The 25,940-nt window shown below is 42.8% G+C and overlaps 1 protein-coding gene across 3 annotated transcripts; it reads right to left on the bottom strand.

Moving 5' to 3' along the window:
* Positions 1-2,792: 2,792 nt before the first annotated feature.
* On the bottom strand, positions 2,793-25,726 carry il12rb2l (interleukin 12 receptor, beta 2a, like). Of its 3 annotated transcripts, none has more exons than XM_083780146.1 (15): positions 25,676-25,726; positions 24,822-24,921; positions 23,053-23,194; positions 19,500-19,648; positions 18,194-18,345; positions 17,049-17,196; positions 8,808-8,884; positions 7,816-8,074; positions 7,218-7,433; positions 6,003-6,107; positions 5,748-5,882; positions 5,463-5,633; positions 4,550-4,634; positions 4,274-4,370; positions 2,793-3,992 (listed from the first exon to the last, which is right to left on the bottom strand). In XM_083780146.1, exons 2-15 carry the CDS (start codon positions 24,895-24,897, stop codon positions 3,549-3,551), a joined length of 2,256 nt encoding a protein of 751 aa, XP_083636272.1. In that variant the 5' UTR covers positions 24,898-24,921; positions 25,676-25,726; the 3' UTR covers positions 2,793-3,548. The 3 variants fall into 3 exon arrangements, with proteins under 3 accessions (XP_083636272.1, XP_083636271.1, XP_083636273.1); XM_083780145.1 differs by having other exon boundaries at positions 5,463-5,636; XM_083780147.1 differs by lacking the exons at positions 19,500-19,648; positions 25,676-25,726 and having other exon boundaries at positions 5,463-5,636.
* Between the last annotated feature and the right edge of the window lie 214 nt (positions 25,727-25,940).

A 25,940-nucleotide genomic window follows, 5' to 3' on the forward strand; every position in this document is an offset into this window, starting at 1 on the left:
TAGTGTGTATAAATTGGCAGATTTTATTTTTTATTTTGCACGTCACTTTCTGACTTTCCAAAGGAAACGTTTTAATGCCTTATTGCTGTGTTGTTGGTGATTTGTGGATTCGTTTTAGATCAATCAGGGATCTGTTAATAACGTAATACTGTACTGCAGTCTGCAGTTGTTCCCAAATCCACATTTGTTGAGCCCCCATTAGACCCCCATTAGACACTACTTGATATGTATCAAACAAATTTGGCTAATAATAAATAAATTAACATAATTTCAAACATTAAACCATTTAAACTTCTTCACCTGAACTGACCAGCTCAGTGAAATAACTCAGTACTCAAAACATGTTAATTTATATCAATTTTATTTATAACTGCCAATGTCATGTAAATGTACAACGCACAAAATGTATGTCACCATAACCAAACATGTATTTCTACTTGATAAACCTTATTTATTGGAAGACGGAGCACTTGCAGCATGTATAGATTTTGAGTCTATAATTTTGTTCTAAATACCTGCAAATTGACAAATTGTACATAACTCCTGTACTGGACGCTTTATCGTATAAAGTAAAGAAAATAAAGAACCAGACCACGTGATTAGACAAAAAGTCTCTGCAAAAAAAAAAACAGTTTCTTACCCAAACTTATACAAGTGAAACTTCAGTAGTATTTAACCCATTCTGACCTGAGATCAGATTCATACGAGGTTTCCACATGGACACACACTGGTCTGATTAACCCATTCTGACCTGAGATCAGATTCATACGAGGTTTCCACATGGACACACACTGGTCTGATTAACACGGTTCTGAATGTGAAAATCTGACATAACATTTCTATGTTCCGCATCTAGAGCCATACTGTAAAATAGATTCCAGCCTCACAAGAACTATGCATACATTTCACCTGGGCTGGTGGTGATTCACATTAAATGCCAGCAAAGCCATCCATCCTTTAATCACTTGAAACATGTGAAATTATCCTTTACAAATGTTCAAAAACAGCCTCACAATGCTGTGTTGTGAGTTTGTAGATCAGCCATTTTTACAATTGAACATTGTTGTGCGACTAAGTGTATATATTATGTAGGACTTAAGAGGTTAATTACAAAATGATGTAACAATAACTGAACGACTTCTACAAACATCTGTCAAAGGCATCACAAATTTAAAAAAATTGCAGAGTGTGGTTGCCGCAGTGGCTTACATATGCCCCTCCCACTAGTATTGCCAGCCAATTACAATTTCAAGTCACGCCTTAGATCATGCGTAAGTAATTCGGAGGGGATTTAACCCCCGAAATTCATGTTTTTGCGACAAACGGTTACATTTCTCGCATTTGCGGCGCCCCCTATGGATGAAAATGGAATTGCTTTGACATGTGATTGAAATGTGGGATGGATTGGACATTCCGTTCGTGATTTATGGCATTTTTTGTGATATAGGCCCCTCCTACTAACTTCGGAAGACGATTACGGCCGAACGATACGCACTTTCAAAATTCTGCAGTTCAGTTTTAATTGGATGGGTCCAGAGATATTTTTTATTTTACGACCTATGGTTCAAGAGTTATAAGCCAAAAGGTAAAGTGGGCTGTTATAGCGCCACCATGAGGCCGACCGATAACATTTTAAGGTTAAATAATTTTAGGGATAATGTGGAATTATCCCTAAAAGTTTTGTAACTATAGTGATTACAGTCTCCGAGGAACAAATACTTGAATGTGAATTTTTGCCTTTTCCCATTCATGTCAATGGGGAAATTTAATTCACTAATAAATTCATATCAATTAAACTATACAACATTTCTCTTAACAAAATACAAGCACACGATTCCCGATTTTTCCGGTCAATTTGACATATGGCTCAAGTGCGTACAGCGTACAGTGTGGGAGGTATAAAGCGTCAAAATAAAGACTACTCCAGTGAAATAATAAAGTGTCACAGTTACAAGAGTCTGGTTGCCCATTCGGGCAACCACACTAATTAAGCTATGCCAGTATGCCTATGAGAGAGTTATAATAATGCGTTACAGAAATATATAACTTAAAATACTAAATGTTTCATGCAGCATTCAGGGTGAGCATGTAGCTACAACATAAATCATTGACTGCAGACTGCAGTCAAACATCTTTTTTAAACAAGCCCAGACTAGGACTTATTTGGGATATCCTTTTAGCATAATTTGGTATAAATCTGTGCCACCATGCCTTTGTGTTTTTCAAATTGTTAATAAAGTATTCAATAAAACAATAAATGAGAATTTTGAGTGACAAACTGCTTACTGCTGACCCCTTGTGGTCACTCCCTGCATGCATGCTATTTTGGTCACCTTATTACCTCGTTGAGTTCCTCATGTATGCCTTCACCTTGATGCTACCATGCAGGCCACCGGGGAGGTCAACATCTCCATTGGATCCTCTCGTATTGAGCGTTGCCAGAGAACTGCTAACTGGACCTGGCTATGGTGAAGACGTTTGGCATAGATTCACCTATAAATGCCAACCCGAAACACAGGCTCAGCACAAAACTCCTTCACCTGTTCTGGTTCTTCCTGGTAAACTGAAACAGACGCGACAGATTATTCAACAGCCTATAATGCCATCATCCCTGAATTGTGAAGAACACTGGTGACCCTGCCCAGTTTCTCCAGTGGTATATTAAGTGTAAAGTGCATTTACTCCCATACTGCGTAGCCTACCGATACTTGTGGAAATTAAAACATGCATTAATCATTTGTTGGATTGACCGAGCGGTCACGACCAGAAGTGAGGAGACGGAGGGAGGAAAATGTATCAAATCCCACTGGTGTGGTGGGGCTTTATTCCACAAATCACAGTGTCCATACATTATCATAACAATAAAACCATGTCTTCTGTTCTGGGCACACGTCACCCTGGCCAACCCTTCTTACAACCACAGAGGGGTGCTCTAATATCATAACCTATTTCACATAAACCCCCCCCCCTTTTTGTGGTCCGCGAACAGTTGGGGAAACAACGTGCAAGAGCACTCACACACATCCAGTTATACAGCATTGTTTTTCAGTCGTCAGTCTCAGTCGGCGGTTCATCATTGTGATGAAGCTGAAATTACTACTATGCACGTTATAATGCGTTTTATCATTATCATTATAGCAAATATGTAAACTCATTAAAGATAGCATTAAAGAGATATTTCACTTTCAAATAGAATATACTTCTAATGTGCGAGGGGGCAGAGATTTTTCCATTAATGTTTTCATTTATACATTTTATATAGGCCTATTCTTTTAATGTTTGAAAGTGAAATATCCCTTTAAACATTTCTTTATATTGTGAGTTGTTTGCACCTTGTCAGGCAGTAGAAAAATATAAATAACCAGCACCACGCCATGTGACTGTAACAGTAATCTGTGGGCATGGTTTCAGTCCAGTCAGAGCCCCATTGACTTCCAATATACAATAAAAGAAAAGGACAGTAAAAAACATGCATAAATATATACATTTTTACAACATTTACACTCTTACACCATTTACACTCTAAGGAATAGAGGTGGTATACACAGTCAGACCGTCAACACTTCCAAGGCAGTGGGCATGAAGTGCCTTTCGTAGCCTGAGCAAGACTCATCGTCCTCGGACGAGTTGGAGGATTCATGCCTCTCGTCCTCGTCCCCCTCCTTCTCTTCCTCAGAGTCAACCATTTTACTGTAATCCTCTCTCCTAAACCCTGCCCTCCGCTCCGGTCCTTCCCACCATTCCGGCTTTCTGACAGCGGCATCCCTCCGACGGTTCTCTGCGTCCGCCTGAGAGCACCCCACCACCTCCTCAGTCTGTCCCTGGAGACAGGGGTCCGTCTGTGGGTGTCCCTCCACCTCCTCAGTCTGTCCCTGGAGACGGGGGATGTTCCCTTGGGGCTGATGCTCCACCACCACCTCCACCTGGCTGATCTCCGGATGTGGTTCTGGCACTGGCACTGGCACACAGATCCAAGGCCAGGAGTCGTTGAACTGCAAAGGATAACACACACACACACACACACACACGCACACGCACACACACGCACACGGTTTGTTATTGACTGGGGGAAGCAAAGAGTGTGTGAGGGCAGTGGACGCTGCTGTGTTCTGTCTTTACATTTAACTGATTTTTAATTAAAAGCGCTCGTCAGTCAGTCAGTCAGTCAGTCAGTCAGTCAGTCAGTCAGTCAGTCAGTCAGTCAGCCAGCCAGCCAGCCAGCCAGTCAGCCAGTCAGTCAGTCAGCCAGCCAGTCAGCCAGGCAGTTTCTCACCTGGTGTTTAAAGTGATAGAATAGTTGGCTGTTGCCAGGGTCGGGGACTTTCTCAAAGCAACACCGAAATGCCAGGGGACAGCGTTTCTCTATAACCCTATATAGAGACACACATTAGGGTATAAAATATAAACTGATGTAATGATAATATAATACACATCATTCAAAATGTATTAACATGGGTTCATTTATTGACCGCAAGATTTCATGCATTGGAAAACACAAGAGGAAAAAATAAGTTATTTGTAGTAGTATCGTACAAGACTATTCTCTCACCGGCTGAGAATAACTGCTATGCATGGTGTGCATATTACAAGCACAAGCGCAAGCACAGTTACCAGGAGTAGCAGCATCAGGAAGCCTATGAGAGAGAGAGAGAGAGAGAGAGAGAGAGAGAGAGAGAGAGAGAGAGAGAGAGAGAGAGATAGAGATAGAGATAGAGATAGAGATAGAGATAGAGATAGATATATATATATAGAGAGAGAGATATATATAGAGAGAGAGAATTATTTATTATACAAAGTAAAGATGAATAAAGTGCAAAATGTCAGATCTCTGATAATCGGACTACGCCACTCTATTGTTACTTGGGGTGGAAAATAAAATCGATTCAAAGATTCACTCACGATGTGGACATGAACGCGTGTTCTCCCCGTACCCTCACAAAAAACATGCAGTAATCCTGGTCTCTAAACTGCCTCCCCGTGGCCAGCCGGGGCGCCTGATGGAGGGGAAAGGAACTGGTTGGAATAACGTGTTCCTTCCACGCACTACGTCCAACCAGGGAAACTCCCCCCTGTCAGGTGTAAAGGAGCAACTTGGACACTCATGCATGTAGGAACTAAGGAAGCATGAGTTCAAGTCCGTTGCTCTCCCCAGGTTGGTGGAGGGTGTGTAGAGCCCAGGATCACATTAGATACAGGGGTGAAAAATGTGTTACAAAATCGTGGGATAAAAAAAAAAAAAGCACTTCATTGGTCACACAGTGAGGGGGGGAAAAAATCATGTACTGGAATCGAGATGCGTCGGCAATCAATTCATAATCAAATCGTAGCCCTCTGAATCGGAATCAAATAGTCAGGTACCGAGAAATCCCCTAATTGTTACTAAGATCTTGAGGAACAGAAAATATAATTTGACGTCTGTACCTGAATATGAGCTGTAAATGAACAAATTAAATGGCGAGTACCCCCATAGTGTTCCTGGTCCTTGGTCTTGAACCTGGAGGTGGCGTTAGCTCCAGGCCCAGCCTCGCTCACGGCCCTGATCCACACCTCGTAGTCCTCGGCTGGACTCAGCTGTTCCAGCACAAACACAAAGGTGCCGTTTTCAAGCTGCTGCGTCCCACTCACATTGTGCACTGCTGGGAGAACAAATGTCTAGGATCAAAATATTATTTATTTAAAAGACGTATTCGCCTCTGTATACAGCAGAGTTTCATTAACGTGTCTAGTCTACATTCATTTCACTATACCTTCGTGACCTTCCACTCCTACTTGGTAGAACAGAATCACCCCTTTCCTCTGGAACAGTGGAATGGACTCCCAAGACAGGGTGACACTGGTCGACTCGATGGAAGCCACCCTAAATGAGGACACCTTAGCTGGCACTGAGGAGTGATTAAGAGGAAGACAATGATCCATAGCTTATTATTCAAATAAAACCATAGAGATTAAAGCTTTTATTGTATGATGATCCACCTGCAATAATTCCATGCCAAAATACTCACCCCCTTGAAGTGCATATCCAATCACAGAGGAAAGGTTGTGTATGTCACCGTTTTTTGATATTGCAAATAGGGACACTTGGTAGGGAGTGTAGTTCTTAAATTGACCTGTAGATGGAGACAAAGACATGAGGAAATCTGCCATTTTGGGAACACAATCATCACACCATAGTCACACCAGTGATGGTGAGGAAATAACATCTGGAAGAATGACAGAACAGACTCTTTCAGAATTAAATAAAGATTCTCATCAATAATCCCCCCACGTCCCTTTACAAAGTAGCCTACCGTGTTAGTTGTAAGTATGCAGTGTGTAAGTATGACTCAGGCTTAAAAGTGTCAAGTGTCTACTATCCCAACATTGGGTCGTAGTATGCCAAAACAAATATAGACAACATTTAGATCAGTGCCAGAAGGATAACTAAAAACATTAAAAAGCAAACAGAAATAGAAAATTAAAGAAGAAAAGTGTGCGTGTGGGGGGGGGGGGGTCCTTGGGTTGTGTGTGTTAACAGAAATACATTTGAGATTTTCTTTACTTTGCAATTTACAATTTACAATTTAGGCATTTAGCAGACGCTCTTAATCCAGAGCGACTTACATTTAGGCAAGAACAAAAGCATGGGAATACATCACATAAAAGCATTTATCATGAAACATGCGTAAGCTAAGAAGGTAACAGTGGAATATCTATATGATGAAACTATACATACACTATACATAATAAACTATACATATTCACTACTATGCTATACATATGTACTATGGCGTGCTATGACTATATACAATACAATTATAGTGCTGTCTACATAACATGCTATAAGTCTGTGTCAAATGCTATCTAAGCCAACAGAAATGCTATCTAAGGGGTTAGGGTAAGTGCTATGGGCCATGATGGAGTCTGAAAAGGTGGGTTTTCAGGCTACGGCGGAAGATTGGGAGTGATGCTGCAGTTCTGACTGCAATGGGAAGTGCATTCCACAGTTTTGGAGCCAGAAGGGAGAAGAGTTTGGGACGTGTGGAGCGTTGTCCCGGCGTTTTTAGTGAGGGTACTTCCAGTTTCCCTGCGTTGGCTGATCTGAGTGCGCGGGAGGGTTTGTAGGGTTCAATCATACTTGTAAGATATGGGGGAGCCATACCTTGTATGGCTTTTAGATGGGGGGGTAGTCATAATGGGTTAATGTGCTGAGTACGAAAACCATGCCAAGCCAAACCTACCTGTCAGAGTGACCGACATATGTGTGTCATTGACTCTCAGCCAATCAAAACCTTGGCTTGGAGGAAGCCCCGCCTGCTTATACTGCAGCACATACTCCTTCAGGTCGTCCCAGGGTTGAGAGGACGGATCCCATGGTTGGGAGGACGGATCCCAGGATACGTTCATGGTCTCGAAATCCATCTTCAGATGAAGTCTTAGCTTATCATTCTCCGTTCCTTTGTATGCAAGAGATCAATTATTGAATTACTGACATGCCAGAGAGACTGGCATTCAATATAAGACAACGATCATATAATCATAGGATCACCATTATAATTAAAAATGATAAAACTAATCATGAAGCATCTATCATCATACATACAATGCATGCAGTCCAAAGTGCTTCACATAAAAATAGCAAATAAATGGATGAATAATGAACACAAGTTTTCCATATCATAAGTCTAAACGACTTCCAAATCACAATCACAATCCACAATCCAAAGCAGCTATACCAATCCATATACTCATTTTGTACACGCTATAATATAACCTCTTGAATTCCATTCTGCATATATATATCTAGTCTTTTCTATTAGGCGCTCCAACAACCATTACCTGGCACTGGCAGAGTCAGAAACGTTGGTGTTGTAAACCCACAGGTGTTGTAGGCTGATACAGTCACTGCAGAAACGCCCGTCAGCGAGTTGTTAGCATCCTGTACGAGGTGGCAGTGCACGGAGTCACACTTCATCCGGTGGTCTGGCTGACTCGCGGCCGCGGACACATTCTTCACCAGCGCCTCTCTGCTATCAGCGTAAGATAACTTCACTTCGTATCCCAGAATGCAGCCACGAGCCTGCCATCTGGACAGCCTCTGGGTGAGACACACAGGATGGAAGTTTTTTAATTTTATTTATTGTATTTAGAAAGAGGGTGTGCGAGTGCGTTTTTTTGGGGGGTGGGGGTGGGGGTCGTCCTGTTATCCTACTGACAAATATATTATGCAAAATGTGTTGTCAAAAAGCTGTCCCAACTCAAAGCTGTTTGCAGAATGTCCGTTCAGGCAGTCAGTATTAGCAGTGTGCATTGCACCAATGTAAGCCCTGTCCTGCGTTAAGTCGTGGTGTTTTATATTGGCTTTGACGAGCCAGAGAAAATTCCCTGTACGTACTTGAAATGTACATAATACTTGCCAATGGTGTTTCTGTATTGATATCAGTGCATTCCAGTTGACACTTGATGTGATTTGATTGTATTTGTTTCTGCATAGTTCAGAATACTGTTTCTGGTGTATAGTGTTGTTCATTGCTGAGTGTTTTCTTTGATATTGTTTCTTCTTCTTCTTTCTTTTTGAGTGGTGCAACCACTCCAAGTAACAGCAATGTCCGTGCAAAATTGTAAATTGTACTGCTATAGCTACTGTGTCACTACTCTTTACGTAGCTGTATCTCACGGTTCTTCCCATCTCACGGAATTTCCTCTGTATCTTTATTGACCCCGCTGGATCAATAAAGGTCTATCTTATCTGATCGTGATTCTTCTAATGGGCCGACACACTATACCTTCCACATCAGAACACATTCAGATTCTAATGACCTGACACATACCTTCCACATAAGAACACATTCAGAAGTTCGAGAGGATGTTCCACAGTCCTGCCACACGTCCAGCTGTCCGAGAGGGGCTGAGAGACAAGAAGAAACTCAGTCAGGCATACACAGTCGTGAGGAATAAACAAATAGAAAATAGCAGTTCTTCTAATCCATTTCCAACACAGACTTGATCATCTCACATCCAAGGCTCATCGCTCATGCAACTATCAGACTCTGTAAAATCCTGAGTGCTAATTTAACTCAGAGAGTGTACGACTGGAAACAAATGGTTCAATTGGTTCCTTTGTACTATCAACAATTCCGGTTCCTTAACGATTCCTAAACGGTCTTATAGGGGGTTCCAAATGGACCCTTGGAAGTTCCTCTCACAGTACGTTTTAACAGTGGGCGACAGCCAGACGAATTCTCCGGAAGTGCATTATTTGTCTATTGGACCCGGCGACTACCAGCGATAACGGGCGATGGTCGAAAAGTGGGCAGGGCAACGTCACCCGAATATATATAAATAATTCATCTTTTCGGGCTGTGAAGTTGCCCGAACGGCCAAGGCTCCAAGAACAGTCAGAAATTGTAGTTAAGGGCGTTTATTTTCCACAAACTCCTCCACCAAAGTCCAGTACAGATTCAACACTGTGAAACCAGGAAAATAACAATAATAATAATAATAATACTGAGAAATGAAATGAACACTTGAGCAAAGACTACGAACAAACCCCAACTGGATAAGAGCTCTCTACAGGCTGTACCCTGATCACACCCTCATAGTACGGCAGCTTAGGGCCATATTTTAGAGAAATGTGGACACGGCTGACAAAAGCGCCAAATCTTTTCCACATGTTCTCCATAACCATACGTTTCATTTTGGAAGGGGAGCCACGTCATCAAGATGTCAGAAGGCGGCCATCTTGGCGTTCAAAGATGGCCGCCATGTAATATCTATAAGTGCAGCTATCTCAGCTTCTAAGCCACCTAAAAGGTCAAACTTGGTGTCAATGTATACATTTTCTTTGTCAAGGAATGCAATATAACTATAGGGAATATCAATAAGTGACTAAATCTGCCAATAATAGATAATTTTGTTCATTCTGGCAATATATGTACACAATTATGGTTCGTTTTTGGACTTTACTTTGATGTATTCCTATTCTGTTTGGTTTTGGTGCTCATGTAAGTGATGGTGGACAGATTACAGAGGGACCCGCGTCTGCCACCAACTTCTCTCGGGTTTCAAATCAACCAGGAGAAGAGCATGTTAACTCTGACACAGTCTATAGACTTCATCGGTATAACACTATACCAATCTCTTTCACAGCTCGCCCGAGCCAAGAGAGAATAGAGGCAATAATACATTCCGCGGCATCATTCAAGAGGGATCGTTCGATTCCTTTTCATGCATGCCTCCGGATGGCGGGGCTTATGGCCTCAGTGGTTCACATAACCCGCCTAGCCAGGCTGAATATGAGACCTTTTCAACGTTGGATGACGCATACCTATGCACCATCGCCACCAGAGGGTAACAGTGACGTCACAATGCGTGCTGGCCCTGAAATGGTGGGCAGACAGACGGGCTCTCTCAGAGGGCGTCTCTATGGGCAGACCTCTGACCAGGAAAGTCGTCACCACAGACGCCAGCATGACTGGCTGGGTAGCCACACTGGAGGGCACTACAACCAGAGGGATGTGGACAGAACAACTACGGTCCTGCTACATCAACTATCTGGAGCTGATGGCGGTATTCCTCGCTCTGAGGGATTTCGAACCGCGCATCCGAGGTTGTCACGTCCTGGTCAGGACAGACAACACAACAACTATGTGCTACATCAACAAGCAAGGGGGACTCAGGTCCCCTCGCTTACACCAGCTGGCTCTGAGACTCACGATGTGGTGCGACGCTCGTCTACTATCCATCACAGCGTGTCACGTCCCGGGTGTTCTAAACACAGGGGCGGACCTGCTGTCCAGAGGACCCCTCCGCTACGCAGACTGGTCGTTACATCCCCAGGTAGCGAACCAGATCTGGGACAGGTTCGGGACACCCAAGGTGGACCTTTTTGACTCAGAGCAGTGCCCTCTCTTCTTCGCCATGGGAGGACCATCGACATTGGGGCTAGACGCTCTAGCACACCAATGGCCCAGGTCCCTCCTATACGCCCCACTGAGTCTCATTCTTCCCACTCTGGACAGAGTGAGGACTCGGGGTCTGACGGTACTACTAGTAGCACCAGCCTGGGGCGTCTGGAGGACGGAGATAGCCCCCCTCCTCTACAGCCAACCATGGCAGCTCCCTCTACGGGCGGATCTTCTCACGCAGGCGGGACGAGAAATCTTCCACCCCTTCCCCAAGGACCTAGACCTATGGGTCTGGCCCGTGAGAGGCTAATGCTGACTGAGGCCGGTCTCCCTCCGAATGTTGTCGCAACAATTCAGAAGGCCAGAGCCCAATCAACAATGACCCGCTTTCTCAGTTTGCGTACCGGTGGACCTCTACAGGCTTTCCACCCCCCTCCCTTCGCTACTGAAGAGGACAGGAGGCTGAACTGCCTTTGCCCAGTGAGAGTGCTCCGCACTTACATGGACAGAACAGGCCCCTCAAGGATAGGTCATCAACTGTTCATATCCTGGGGTGACAGAACCATGGGAAAACCTGTCACAAAGGTTACTATCTCAAACTGGATAGTGCAGGCCATTCGCCTGGCCTACACCCAGCTAACGCTAAAGGCTCATTCCACAAGAGGCATGGCAGCATCCTGGGCACTCCACAAGGGTGTCTCAATCCAGGATGTCTGCACAGCGGCAAGCTGGTCCTCCCCCTCGACCTTCGCCACATACTATAACCTAGATGTGGCAGTGCCCTCTTTAGCGCACGCGGTCTTGGGAGCTGCCGCACCATAAATGGACTCCGATCAAGTCCATCCCACAAGAGCTCTAGAGGAAATGAGGCAACGCCCCTCCTCCCTCTATAAAACCCAGGCTGCCTGGGGCAGTCTCCGTCCTACCCCAGTTAGCCGCTCCGGGAAGACACTGACAGTCTAAGACTTCACCTTTCCACCCTGTGGGACCGGGCTACAAACCTAACGTTTATCCCCAGCCCTTATTTATCCTCAAGTCCTAGGACTCACTGGCTAGTTCAGGATACGGGAGTTCATAAGGTCCCATAGGTCAACACAACTTAAAAGAACACGAAGGTTACTTTAGTAACCATGGTTCTTTAAGTAAGTAAGCGAAATATTTTGCTGAACACCCTTTTGTCTTGCTCTTGGCAGAAGGAAAAGTGTTCGAGTGAGGCGGTGACGCAGACACAGGCCTTATAAACCCTGAGGCTTTGGGCGTCTGACGTCACCACTCTTAAACCCACAGGACATTAATGATGCCCTGTGCTGAGTTCATGAATGAAATTCTGTACCTCGGTTTCGGAACGAAAACCTCCCGCCACTGGCAGGGAGGAGTCTGAGAAGGTCTTAAAGAACACTTAAAGACGCCACAACCTTATGTGTCTTTAAGTGTGACGCCAGTAAGGGTTTGCCCTGACTGGCTCTCACAGGAGAGCCAGTCCTGTGACAGGTTACAGGTGCTCATGTAAAAGGCACACTGGAATTGCACAGCTCTTTGCAGTTGTAAATGTAACAGATAATTCATTCACTTCATGCTCCATTTTTCAATGTATCTGACTGCTAAAAGAGTTGAAGATGATGTAAATATGTTGCTAGAATGACCTATTTATTTGATATTGGCACAAATAAACATCTAGTGATATTCTCAATGACCTTATTGCATTCCTTGACCCAGATAATGTATATTTTGACACCAAGATTGACCTTCTAAGTGGCTTAGAAGCTGAGATAGTGGCACTTATAGATATTACATGGCGGCCATCTTTGAACGCCAAGATGGCCGCCTTCTGACATCTTGATGACGTGGCTCCCCTTCCAAAATGAAACGTATGGTTATGGAGAACATGTGGAAAAGATTTGGCGCTTTTGTCAGCCGTGTCCACATTTTTTTGCTAAGCTGCCTTACTATCAGGGATGTTACCTGTGTCATTGCCCACTTCTAACTAACTAGCCTGTCCCTGCAGCCTCCTTCAAATAGGAGTGGATCCTACCACTGGGCACAGACTCAACTAGAACTGCACTCTGTCGAGTGCATACTTGCTTGTTGCACACTAGTAGGCCATAAATGGCCAACTAGTGCGCAAGCAGAGCGCGCATGTAATGTTTTCGCCCGCTGTAAACTGCCAAATCTCAGTATCTCTGTGAAGGAATGTTTGAAATGATTAATGTTTAGATGTAATTATTTGCTACCTACTATACATGTAAACATTTAGTATTAAGTATGATTCTAGTTTCTATCTATATAAGAAATACTGTTTTATCGTTGTAGATATATTCTGGATCCCTTTTTTTTTTCAGAGAAAAATAAATCACTTATATGTGTTGAAAAAAAAAGGTATATAAACTGAATTAAAATATGTTATACAGTATACTTTTTCTGTAAACGGTGGAATCTCAATATCTCTGTGAAGGAACATTTGAAATGTGTAATTATTAGGTGTAACTATTTACTACCTATCTAATTTATGTATGTAAACGCCTATAAAAAAAAGTATATAAACTGAATTAGAATTTTAATTTTAATTTTAAATCTATTTCATGTTAGACTATAGTGATATTAATACTAAATCATGGTCAGAGTAATATGTGTCTCTAACTTCAATTTCTATAATAATACTTTCACATTTGTTAAAATATACATGATCTAAAATATTTCCGTAATCTGTAGTTGGATTTGTATTTAATTGTTTAAAGCCTAATTTTGACATGTAGGTCTTTATACTTCTTTCTATCTTAGTATTATGGTCTTCATTGAAATCTCCTATTATCAAAATTGCAGAAGTCGGAGATGATATATACTGTACCATGTATTCGAGAAATGTGTTTGAAAGCTCTGTTTTAGGTGATCTGTACATAAGAATGATATATAGATTTTTATCTTTTACATGTATACATATATGTTCTACTTTCTCTAATATCCTGCTTTCAGTTGGAATTTCTTCAATGGAAATATCTTCTTTTATAGCAAACATAACTCCCCCACCTATATCTTTTTCTCTATATCTTTTCCTCATCCGCAGAAAAACATCAAATCTGTGCCCGTATTGCTGGATCAATGATGACGAAATGACCATATTTCTTACGTCATCATTTAGAGCTAGTCATACACGTATTTCTTACGTCATCATTTAGAGCTAGTCATACATCAAATCTGTACCCATATTGCTGGACCAATGATGACGAAATGACCATATTTCTTACATACACACCACGTACTCTAGTCCCAGCAGATCAGGCACAATTTGGTAAATTATTATTTTATTGATTATGTATATAGTATACGTATGACTAGCTCTAAATGATGACGTAAGAAATATATATAGTATATATATAGTATACTGTATAAAGTGTGTAGTTGTAAGTTGATTAGCGGTATTCTGTGGTCACTTTGGTCCAAAAACCGTGACAGCCGTTCCGCCATTTCAGGACCCCCCCAGAAAAACATCAAATCTGTGCCCGTATTGCTGGACCAATGATGACGAAATGACCATATTTCTTACGTCATCATTTAGAGCTAGTCATACACGTATTTCTTACGTCATCATTTAGAGCTAGTCATACACATACACACACATTTGAGGCTTACGCAGAAAAACATCAAATCTGTGTCCGTATTGCTGGATCGATGATGACGAAATGACCATATTTCTTACGTCATCATTTAGAGCTAGTCATACACGTATTTCTTACGTCATCATTTAGAGCTAGTCATACATCAAATCTGTGCCCGTATTGCTGGACCAATGATGACGAAATGACCATATTTCTTACATACACACCACGTACTCTGGTCCCAGCAGATCAGGCACAATTTGGTAAATTATTTTTTATTGATTATGTATATAGTATACGTATGACTAGCTCTAAATGATGACGTAAGAAATATATATAGTATATAGGCATATAATATATATGTATACATATATACTCTATACTCTATACTGTATAAAGTGTGTAGTTGTAAGTTGATTAGCGGTATTCTGTGGTCACTTTGGTCCAAAAACCGTGACAGCCGTTCCGCCATTTCAGGACCCCCCCAGAAAAACATCAAATCTGTGCCCGTATTGCTGGACCAATGATGACGAAATGACCATATTTCTTACGTCATCATTTAGAGCTAGTCATACACGTATGTGTATGACTAGCTCTAAATGATGACGTAAGAAATACGTGTATGACTAGCTCTAAATGATGACGTAAGAAATATGGTCATTTGACATTACTTGCGCGCTCTGCTTGCGCAAGTAATTAGCACATTTCTTCTCCAATACTTCACTAATATAAATACTAACAACCACCTTGAATAAACAGTAACCTAAACATTCTCAATAATGTGTTCCAATTAAACAAGTATAAATCAGAATGAAAACTCAATGACAATTACTCAAAGCATAAGGAGACACCCCTCCCCTGCCTAGCACTTGGCCCCTTCCTAAATCAAGGGCAATGCCACCAGCAGTGCACGAGAGACAATTAGCAAACAATCAGTGAACACAGTTTTCCATACACAAGTTTAAAACATTAGTCCTTGCATGTTATAGAAGGCAGGTTCATGTGTCTTTGTATATAGGGCACGGGTTGCCCCGTGACACGGGCGATGATGAGCGATGCTCAGAGTTACGGTGGTCCTTGGAGTTTGATAACCGCTAGTAGGCCTATTGTAATTATATAGCAGACGTGAAGTCCACATACCATGACGGGGTGATCAAGTCATGTTGACCCCAGAATGGCTATTCGAGGGCCTGTCTACTTTGTGTTAGTTCTGTGTATGTCTTCAACCATCACAATCACTAAGATTTAGCATTCTTTCATATAAAGGTTGATCATTATCCTGTGCAATTATATTAATGTTTTCTCTCCGACTCTGGGAAACTTGTCAAGGTCTTCACGCAAAGATAGCGTTGGGTCCTCCCTGCATTCTTCTTGCTCTCTCCTCATTCTCCCCCCCTCACCTCTCTCTCTCTCTCTCTCTCTCTCTCTCTCTCGTTGAACTGGGACAATATAATACTTGTATTCTCCTTTCTCATGTCATGTTGTTTGAAGATCCTGCCACGAGCACATCTGTCAACTAACATCCACATATACGTATACATAAATATCACGTTGAACCACTTGGGACATATTTTGCAATACTTATTCCTCAACCGTTATAGTGTACGAATTAGCCACGTTAACCAGTTCTGACAGTGTGATCAAACCGGCTCCGGAAACGGTTCCAAATGTGATGGAACCAGTGTTGTTTTCGTCAACTAATGCTATGACAAAAATGTTCGTCGACTACCATTTTCCCCTGGCTAAAATGTTAGGAAGGGACTGGTGGACAAGAGATCCAGTAAAAGCCATTTTACAATTAGTTGCATGCTGAAAATAGCCGATCTACAAGCTCACAACGTGTCGCAGCCCGACACGTTGTGGGCTTGTAGAACGGCTATTTTCAGCATGTGAAAAAAACAGTCATTACGAAGGCATCAAGGCCCGCCAAAATACATTTTGTTCGACTAAATCAACTGTAGATTTAGTCGACTAAAATCTTATGATATTTAGTCGACTAAAACTAGACTAACACTAAAACATTCCAGGTGAATAAAATGTGACTGAAACTAAATGAAAACTATTCAAGAGGCTAGGACTAAAACTAAAATCTAAATTTGCTGCCAAAAACAACACTGGATGGAACCCATTCCCGGGTTCCTCAATGTTGGATCTGGTTGTGGATGCCAGTAGCCCGGATCCAGCCCAAAGACCCCGCCCACTCTCTGAGTGGACTGCATCTCTTGGTCTGGTGTTGTGCTGTGAACCTATAATTTCTTCTGTGCAAACATTTATTATCCAATGAGAATCGGTGGTGGGGGTGGGTCTAACGAACAACCAATCAGCGCCGAGGTCCGTTTTCAGCATCATCACACAGCGCAACACACATGAGGAAGGAGGGAAAAACAACAACAATGGCTATTGGTTGAGGAAAATTCTAATCCCCTCCCCCTTGAAATCGCTCAGACAGGAGACAATGTCAGACTGAAGCTTCAAGAAAGCTACAGTCTGATAATCAGGCTAGGATGCCAGAGTGAAATGAACACTCTTGTTACAGTATTTCACAGGGCAGGGTTCCATTGAGAGGACTCACCAGCCGCTGCACTCTGCACTCGGTAGACGGGACTCCAGTCGCTCATGGAGCTGCAGTAGCCTTGGCAGGAGCAGCGTACCTGGAACTCATACCAGGTGTATGGCTGGGTTCCTTCTATGGTATAAAGGCCGTGGTATCCCCCGTCTCCCTTGAGGCACAACAAGGAGGGGTTGAAATTAAAACTACTGCACACTACTCAGCAACCACAAGTAAAATCTGGCCACAGATTCACCCATTTAAGACCGGGAACGCATCTGTGTCACTTTAGCTTTGAACCACTTTTTTGTTTTGTTTTTTAATATTTGTTTTTGGGCTAATGATAGGACAGTAGACTGGCAGGAAATGGGGAGAGAGATGGGGAGTGACACGCAGCAAAGTTCGTCGGGATCTGGATTCGAACCCACAACACACTGTCAGGCACCACCACGCCACCGCCCCGGGGCCAGCTTTTAGCCACTTTAACCATTATTTTAAACCTTAGCTATTCAAAAATAGCAGACATTATTAATATATTAATATTATTAATTGTATGTGCTTATAGATCTGCTATATTCTTTTTAATCGTGAACGTTTGTGCAAATCTTTGAATATATATTATTTTAAAGCATGCATTTTTAACTCAAATCTTTGCTTCTGGGGGTCCTAGACATTTTGAGAATTTTGGGGGACATGAACATTTTGTAGCACAATTTTTGAGTGTACAAATGAGTTGAACACTCTCAAAGTTAAAGGAGCATTCAGTGATTTGGGAAACCTCCCGGTCTGCCCCGGTAACAAGATGTGCACATGCACACGCACTACAGTGGGGTGACACGCGACAGGCCAACAGCACGTGCACCAAGGCCCTCTAGCCAAAAAATAAACCTAAGGTTTTTTGACCCCAGGGGTTAATTGGGGACAGGGAGGAACTCCTTATATGTTCAGCACACTCTATAGCAGGGAGGATCCAAAAGAAGGGGGAAAAAGTGATATTTGAATTAAGTGAATTCACTGAATAATACCTTTTAAAGCTCAGAGTTACAGTACGTAAGATAGACCAAAAATCCCACACTGAAATCCCAAATGGTCTTTTCGACCATTTGGTAATTACACAAACACAAATAAAATCACCGGCAATGAAGCCACACTCTACCCCTCTCTCTCACCTCAGGCCAACCGTGGTCCGTTTCCATGCGATGCCGGGTCTCACAGTGGCCCTCAGAGTGAAGCTGTGGTCCACACTGGGACTCCCACTGGATCTCCAGTGTTCCATCAGGCTCCGCACTGTGGCGTGTGACCTTAGGCACTGGCCACCTCACTGAAGGGGACCCACAACACATGTTATGGAGAACGGTTAGCACACATTTGTATTGCTTTTTGTTTTCCCTGAACAAAGAAAGATAATAAAACAAGTGTGAAACTTGACCGAGTAGAAAAAGTGCAACTTATATTATGCTTTTGTACGCCGTGGCTCTGTAGGAGGCTAAGGGCCCAATTTTCATCAGTGCTAAACTCTTTGTCCCTAAACTTCTTTTTTTTTTTTACCATTTTGAAAAACATTTTTGAATAGTTGAACTACAAGCTCACAACGTGATCTGCTAGTTGAACAAATGTAATGTTTTTCAAAATAGTAAAAACAATAGTAAAGAAAAGGTTTAGGGATAAGGGGTTTAGCACTGAGGAAAACAGAAGAGGGTGTGTCTGTAGCTGTACATTTCTGGGAATAGTCTTGCAAACCGCTGGACTGATTTTGTCCAGTGGTCAGGTGGACAAAGTATTCAAATGTTTTACTTAAGTAAAAGTATCAATACTGTAATATAGAAATACTCCAATACAAGAAAAGGCCTGGAATTCAAAATTCTAAAGTATTGGCATCAAAATGTACAGAAAGAAAAAAGTACTCATTATGCAGAAAGTCTAAAAAAAAAATGAAAACAGCAGATCTACAAGCTCACAATGCGTCACATCGGGATGTGCCGTTTGTAGATCAGCTATTTTCAAATAGCTAAAATGTATATAGCGCTGAAGTGGGTAATGTATGTTTTGTAATATTAATCAAAATCTATAAAGTAAAAGACTAAAGCTTTTAAATAAATGTAGAGGAGTAAAAGTGCAATATTTGCCTCTGAGATGTAGTGGAGTAGAAGTAAAAGTAATTGGAAATACTCAAGTAAAGTACAAACAGCTCAACATTGTACTTAAGTACAGTACTTAAGTAAATTTAGTTATTTCACCACTGATTTTGTCACATATATTGAAAGCCCTTTCATGGACTGTGTGAAGCACTTTGACTTGCCTTTGTATATGAAATGTGCTATACTAAAAAAAACTTAAGCAAACAGGACGCCGACAAGGCCAATAGAACTAGTTAAATGCAAGCTTAGCAAGGGTTAATCAAGGTTAAGGTGAGCGTGTGAATGGCGAGTATAGGTGGTGCAGGGTTGAGTTTGTGTGTGTTTGCAAAGGACTCACTGATGTCTGATATAATAAACGAGGTCACATTAGAAGTGGCAGAACCATGCTGGTTCTCTGAACGGATCCACACACTAAGTTCAATGTGGCCAAAGATGTCAGGCCGACTTATGGAGCCATTTCCATTGGACGCCTTAACCTGCCTTGACCTATAGAAGGGGAGGGGGAGGGGAGGTGAGGGGGCGGAGAGGAGAGAAAAGGAAAGGAGATGCTCACAATGTTTAGATGCCCACTTGACCAGTGTTCCTTTGTTCCCTCTGTCTTATGCCCCCTCAACCCTAAGCCCAAACCTAACCTAACAGGACACTAGTAACATAGTGATGATGGCCCCGTATGTCATCTATAATGAATAATAATAATAATGAATTGTATTTTTATAGCACTTTTCCAAGTGCTCAAAGCCCTTTACATTGGTTCATTATTCATTCATTCATACATTGGGAGGTGAAGCAGTCGACGCCAGCCTCCTCACTTCCCACATTCACACACCAATGGCGGCAAACTCACACCGACCGACTCATTGGAGGCAATGTAGGGTTTAGTGTCTTGCCCAAGGACACTTCAACATGTGGACAGGAGGAGCCAGGATTCGAACCGCCGATCCAGGGATCATTGGACGACCTGCTCTACCTCCTGAGCCACAGCCGCCCATCTCCTAACGAAAACATAAAAAACTAGAAAAAGTGCCCTTCTGGGCACAGGTCTCCACCAGGAGGATAGGAGTGTATGTGTGATGTTTGGCAAAATGTTTAGGAGCAATATAAACGTGTGTGTGTGTGACGCGGCTTGGCCTGTTGTAGCGCCACCATGAGGCTGATTTGAAAACTGTCAAGTGGCAATTCTTCCAAAGCCTAGTGGGAATATGCATGCACAGTTTCACCACAATCGGACGCTGGGTTGAGTAGTTGTGGTGATTTGTACAAAACGGGTACAAAGCGGGCTACTCCTGAAAAGTTTAGAAGCAAATCGTAGCCAATGAGGGTGGATTATGTGAAATCAAACAAACCCGTCTTGATCACATGACTATGAAGAGAATGTGTACCGATTCGCGTGAAATTTGGATAAAATCTGAAGGAGTAATATTAGAAAATGTGTTTTACATATGTCTGCCTCCTGGTGGCGCTATAAAGCGCAGATGTGAAAAATTCCAGGCAAATGTTTTTCCTTGGCCTCTAGGGAGTTGGCATACAAAGTTATCCACAGATCCATGCAGTTATTGGTAAAACACTTTTCGGCCAGTTATAGCGCCACCATGAGGCTGAGTTGAAAATGTTCATGTGGCATTTCTTCCTCGGCCTAGTGGGAATGTGCATGCACAATTTCACGGAAATCACACGATGTGTTCATTATTTGTTGTCATGAGATCACCGTTTGCACAGGAGGAGCAGCCAGGGATCAAGCAAGGCTGAGCAGAAAAACACTACTAATTTGTGGCATGTGTGAGTGATGTCGTTGGTTTTTGATTTTATTCCATAATCAGTGCTATTGAAAAAATATTGAACCAATGGAAAGTAGTAAATTGGACATAACCTCTTAACTCCATTGGACCCTCAAACTGTCTACTAAAACAGCTAACTCCACCACCTCTCTCCTTCTCATGCAAGTAATTGACATTATCTAAAGTCACAACACCAACTCAAAGTTGCATTGTTTAAAAGTATAAGGTTTTATTAATTTCCTTAAAAAGATTCCATATACATCATCATACATCATCTCATGAACAACTGAATTCATGTGATTGGTTGGTTAAATTTACATCATATTTGGCAGACATTTGACCTAATTTCTCCTTTCATTGTCAATGTTAAATATTGAGACGTGTGGGGACAAAAGCTGTATAGCGCCCCTCAAAAACCTGAGGAAGGGGCAACCTGATGGTTAGTGTGCATATCTACTGTAACTACAGTATAAATGCACCAAGTCTATGCGTGTGTGTACGTACATCTGTACGTCTGTAATCCACGCATTCGCCCCGTCGACTTCAAATTCGAGACACGCTTTCCACACCCCCACTGGGAGTATAGTGCCCGGTGTCGAGTCATTCGGACCCATGGTTGTCCAAAATCGCCACGAAAGGCCTCTGCCCGGGCCAGACTCCATATTTGGGCATGCCTGACAAAGAACTCCATATATGGGCATGAAAGGGGACACCTGACATTACTTCTGACATCACTGCATAGACTCCGTATTTGGGCATGCCTGACAAAGAACTCCATATATGGGCATAAAACGGACACATACATAATAACCGGGTGGGGCATGCGTTTCCAACTTGCATCGTTCCAAGTAGGCCAGTGCCCCATGGGCACTGCTCTAGTAGGCTCTTCTAATGCCTGACAGCCATTCCTAGGTCAGCCGGCTGATTTAATGCTGCATGTCACTCCCCAAATATATAATCTCCCTCTGTACCTCTCCACTGACTATCAAGAGAAGATCAGTTTTCCTGCCATACACACATGTATACACAAACACTGACTGCACTGTAGTAGCGTAGCACACGTTCACAGGATATGACTAAGGCAGCCGGTCCAGGGACCCTTGGGGTTCCTCAAGGGGGTTCCAAATGGACCCTAAGGCCCTTTTTGAAACTAGCTCCTCGCCACTCGCCCTACACACTTCAACTCGGTATGAGCATAGTAGAGCATCCCCTCCCATCCACTTGCATTGAGTGTTGATTGGAAATTATTGGATTAAACATCCTCTTAGCAAACTGTTAATAAAGTATTCAAGCATTGCTCGAAACACTCAATGCAAGTGGATGGGAGGGGATTTCCGGTGCCATTATTTATAACTCTATGCTCATATAGCGACCAAGTGTGTAGGGCGAGTGGTGAGGAACTAGTTTCAAAAAGGGGGTTATACAGGTCTGTAACTCTGAGAGTGCACAACAGAGTTATCGGGGTCTTTGAATTTATGTAAGGGATAATGTATGTCTGAGTGGTCATTGTTTATAGATAAATCACCGACAGACTGATAAACCACTGACGCAAAGCGGAGGTGGTTAATCAGCCTGTCGGTGATTTATCTATAAACAATGACCACTCAGCCATACATTATCCCGCTAATTGCATGGCTACTTTATACATGAATTAATACATTGACTCAACAAAACGAGGTATTTCCTTGCTTGGTGTCGGAAAACAAGGAAGTGAGTTGATCAAATAGAATCCATTTCCGGCTACTGCATCGTCTAACATTTTTGAGAGCAATGTTTAGCTGTGAATGACATTGTGTGTGTGTGTGTGTGTGTTTACATGGCTGTCATGTTGGAAACAGCAGTAAATCAGCGGGGCACAGCAGGTGCTCCGACTGGGATTAGACATCGGTCTGTTATAGAGCGGAGCGGTCATTAATCATTATCCAGAAATAACAGACCACTGAATTCAGCGATTGGCCGGAGTGGACTCAAGCATTCAACCAAGCTGTGTAATAATGAAACAGTAATGACTCAGTCATATAACTGCCAGGTGCAGAAAGCTCTCGTTTATCAGGGGGGGGGGGGGGGCACTGGCCATGACCACACTGTGTTTTGTGTAAGAGGAGTGTTGGTTACTTGTCGTCGTGGGCTGACTTCCAGTAGAGGGTGTAGTTGGTGGAGGGGTCAGGGTCAGGGTCAGGCTCCCATTCACAGTGAACCCTATCATAAGCCTCACAGTGGATATGGCACCGGGGAGGAGATAGGAACCATGGAGGACCTATGGGAAAAGGTGAGGAGAGTTCAAGTTCAAGTTCTTCTTGATTGTCATTCATAACTTTACACGTCAGAGATGCGCAGCATGACAAAATTACACTGCAATGGCTGTTAAAAACGACACAATTCATTACCTCAACTAAATTAGAACAGAATAAAATCAGTAATTATTTTTGAGTCAAGACCTTGAGGAGGTCCCAGGGTGTCCTGACTCCCCATCTAAACATTTGAGTTAGGAACCCTCAATGCCCTCATCTGTAACTCTGAGAGAATACAAATTGGACCAGGTCGTACTCTGTATACGGGTTCGTCCCACCGATCTCCATATATGGGTTATGGGCATAAAACGGACACCTACATAATAACTGGGTGGGGCATGCATTCCCAATTTGCATCGTTCCAAGTAGGCTCTATAGGCTCTAATGCCTGACAGCGATTCCTAGGTCAGCCGGCTGATTTAATGCTCCCCAAAAATATAATCTCTTTCCGCCATGCACACATGTGTATACACAAACACTGCACTGTAGTAGCGTAGCACACGTTCACAGGATATGACTAAGGCAGCCGGTCCAGGCCTTTGCAACCAGGGCCCCCATACTCTGGAATGTCCTACCTACTGACCTAAGATGCACAAAATCAATATCCAAAAACTCTGCTGAAAACCCACCTTTATCTTAAAGCCTTTTCCTAACTGTCATTATTGTATTATTATGTATGTTTTGTATTTTTATGCCGGCTATTGCATGGATTGATCTTTTATTGTTCTCTTGATGAAATTTAAAAAAAGTTTGAGATTCACTGCTCAAGACAGACAGAAGTCTCACAGACTCATTTTGTCACACTGCCAACCATTTCACATCAATCCACTGACTCCACCACCTACTTCTAGTAAGACAGTGCAGAGGAGGAAGCAGCACGATATTGTGCATTAAACAGGAAGGAAACCAGCCCTTTCTATGGCATAAATGGACTCACTTTGTCCTTTGTTGCTAGTTTCTCTTCACGATCACAACAGCATTTAAAGGAAACATTAATCATTTAATCCTAAATATTCTGTTGTATGACAAAGTTGTGTGTGTGTGTGTGAGAGAGACAATTTTCACACCCATGACATAAAATGGTAAATGGTGCATTTATATGCATTACACTGATGGAAACCATGCAAGGCACCAACCTGCACATCGGGAGCAATTATGGGTTCAGAGGATCGAACTATATGTAGGAACCTCATGGTTCACCATTCCGCTGCTCTACCAGCCACTCTACCCCTGAGCCACTGCCGCCCATAAACCAAAATAGGGATTTATAGCCTCAAGACCTTGGTTCCAGGGCGAAATACAAGAATGCTCGCCCCAAAACACACTCACCCCGGAGTCAAATCCGGTGATGTCAAAACGGTCGCCACCAGGTATGCCCAACCCTAACCTTATTCCCGAACATAACCAGTAAAACTAATCGAAAATATAACCGCTGGGGAGCGAGCAGTCCACCGTCCACAAAACAAATGGTGGCTTGTGTGTTTTGGGTCGAGCCTTCCGGTTACCGCAGGGGGTTCTCTCACAAGAAGACGGTTATCGATATGAATATCAATATATGACAGTCTTGTATCAAGGCGGTGGATTGTATTTCACCTGGAGAAGATAAACTGCTTGGCAGGTGAACCAGCAAGATGGACATCAGCAGCCATCTGGATCCAGGCCTGGCCATCACATTGGACACAGGCTTTAGCACCTGGTATACACGTGCACACACACACACACACACACACACACACACACACACACACACACACACACACACACACACACACGTGCACACACACACACACACACACACACACACACACACACACACACACACACACACACACACACACACACACACAATAATAATAATACATCAAATGCATAGAAATGGTCATCAAGGATCAAGCAAGCTAAGAACCTAATATCTGCCTAAGAAGATCTGTACAATGACACTATGGAGTTACGAGTAGACTGTCTGCACAAAACACACACACGCGCGCGCAATCAGTATTTTATCATCAATGTCTACAGATTGAACTAACTTTAGTCAAATTGAAGAATATGGCACTGCCACTCACATCATTCACATGCAATTTCCTGATGTATAGTCTATGGGCTATAACGGTAGCTATAACGGTATGCTTGCAATTAGCCTACAATAAAAGTATACTGGCGCATGTTCGAAAATCAAACTAATCGAATGACAATAATCCACGCAGTTTATAATTCTCAAAACAAAACACATGGAAGTGGAACGACAGCTGTGCCAAAAAACAACAACAACGACAACGGGGTCATCATCCCTATGTGACTGTCCCCCAAACAACAACTTTTGTTTTGGGATTCAAACTAGTTAGTGTGATAGGCGGCGGGAGCCTCGTTTAACTCTCTCCAGGAGTAATCCACATATGACGAAATTATTCTGAATATACAGCTGAGAATTGTAGCGTTTACTGTACCTCATAATGAGAAATGTGTACGGTGTAGTACCCGCTGTCTCTCTCTCTCGCGCGCGCACTCGCGCAGAGCACAAACAAGAAAAAGTAGTACACTCCCCAGTAGCTTGTCAAAAGAAAACAGATCTACAATCTATCGCCAAAGATTGTTCGTCTTGGACGACGCGGTTGGTAGCTTGCAGATCTGTTCGGTTTTCCGCTCTTGCGCAATGGAGTATAAATAAAACCGTGTGCGTGGTGCGTACGTGCGTGTTGCTCAGCATGTGCC

The sequence above is a fragment of the Protomyctophum parallelum genome (genome assembly GCF_964188405.1).
Source record: "Protomyctophum parallelum genome assembly, chromosome: 13".
Taxonomy (NCBI): domain Eukaryota; kingdom Metazoa; phylum Chordata; class Actinopteri; order Myctophiformes; family Myctophidae; genus Protomyctophum; species Protomyctophum parallelum.

Bases quoted from the DNA above. Each gene is read 5' to 3' on its own strand.
- il12rb2l (XM_083780145.1), bottom strand. From the start codon at position 24,897: ATGGCCAGGCCTGGATCCAGATGGCTGCTGATGTCCATCTTGCTGGTT. The intron at 23,195-24,821 runs GTGAAATACAAT...CTTTTCCCATAG, and splicing joins AAGCAGTTTATCTTCTCCAG to GTCCTCCATGGTTCCTATCT. The intron at 6,108-7,217 runs GTAGGTTTGGCT...CTCCATCTACAG, and splicing joins TATGTCGGTCACTCTGACAG to GTCAATTTAAGAACTACACT.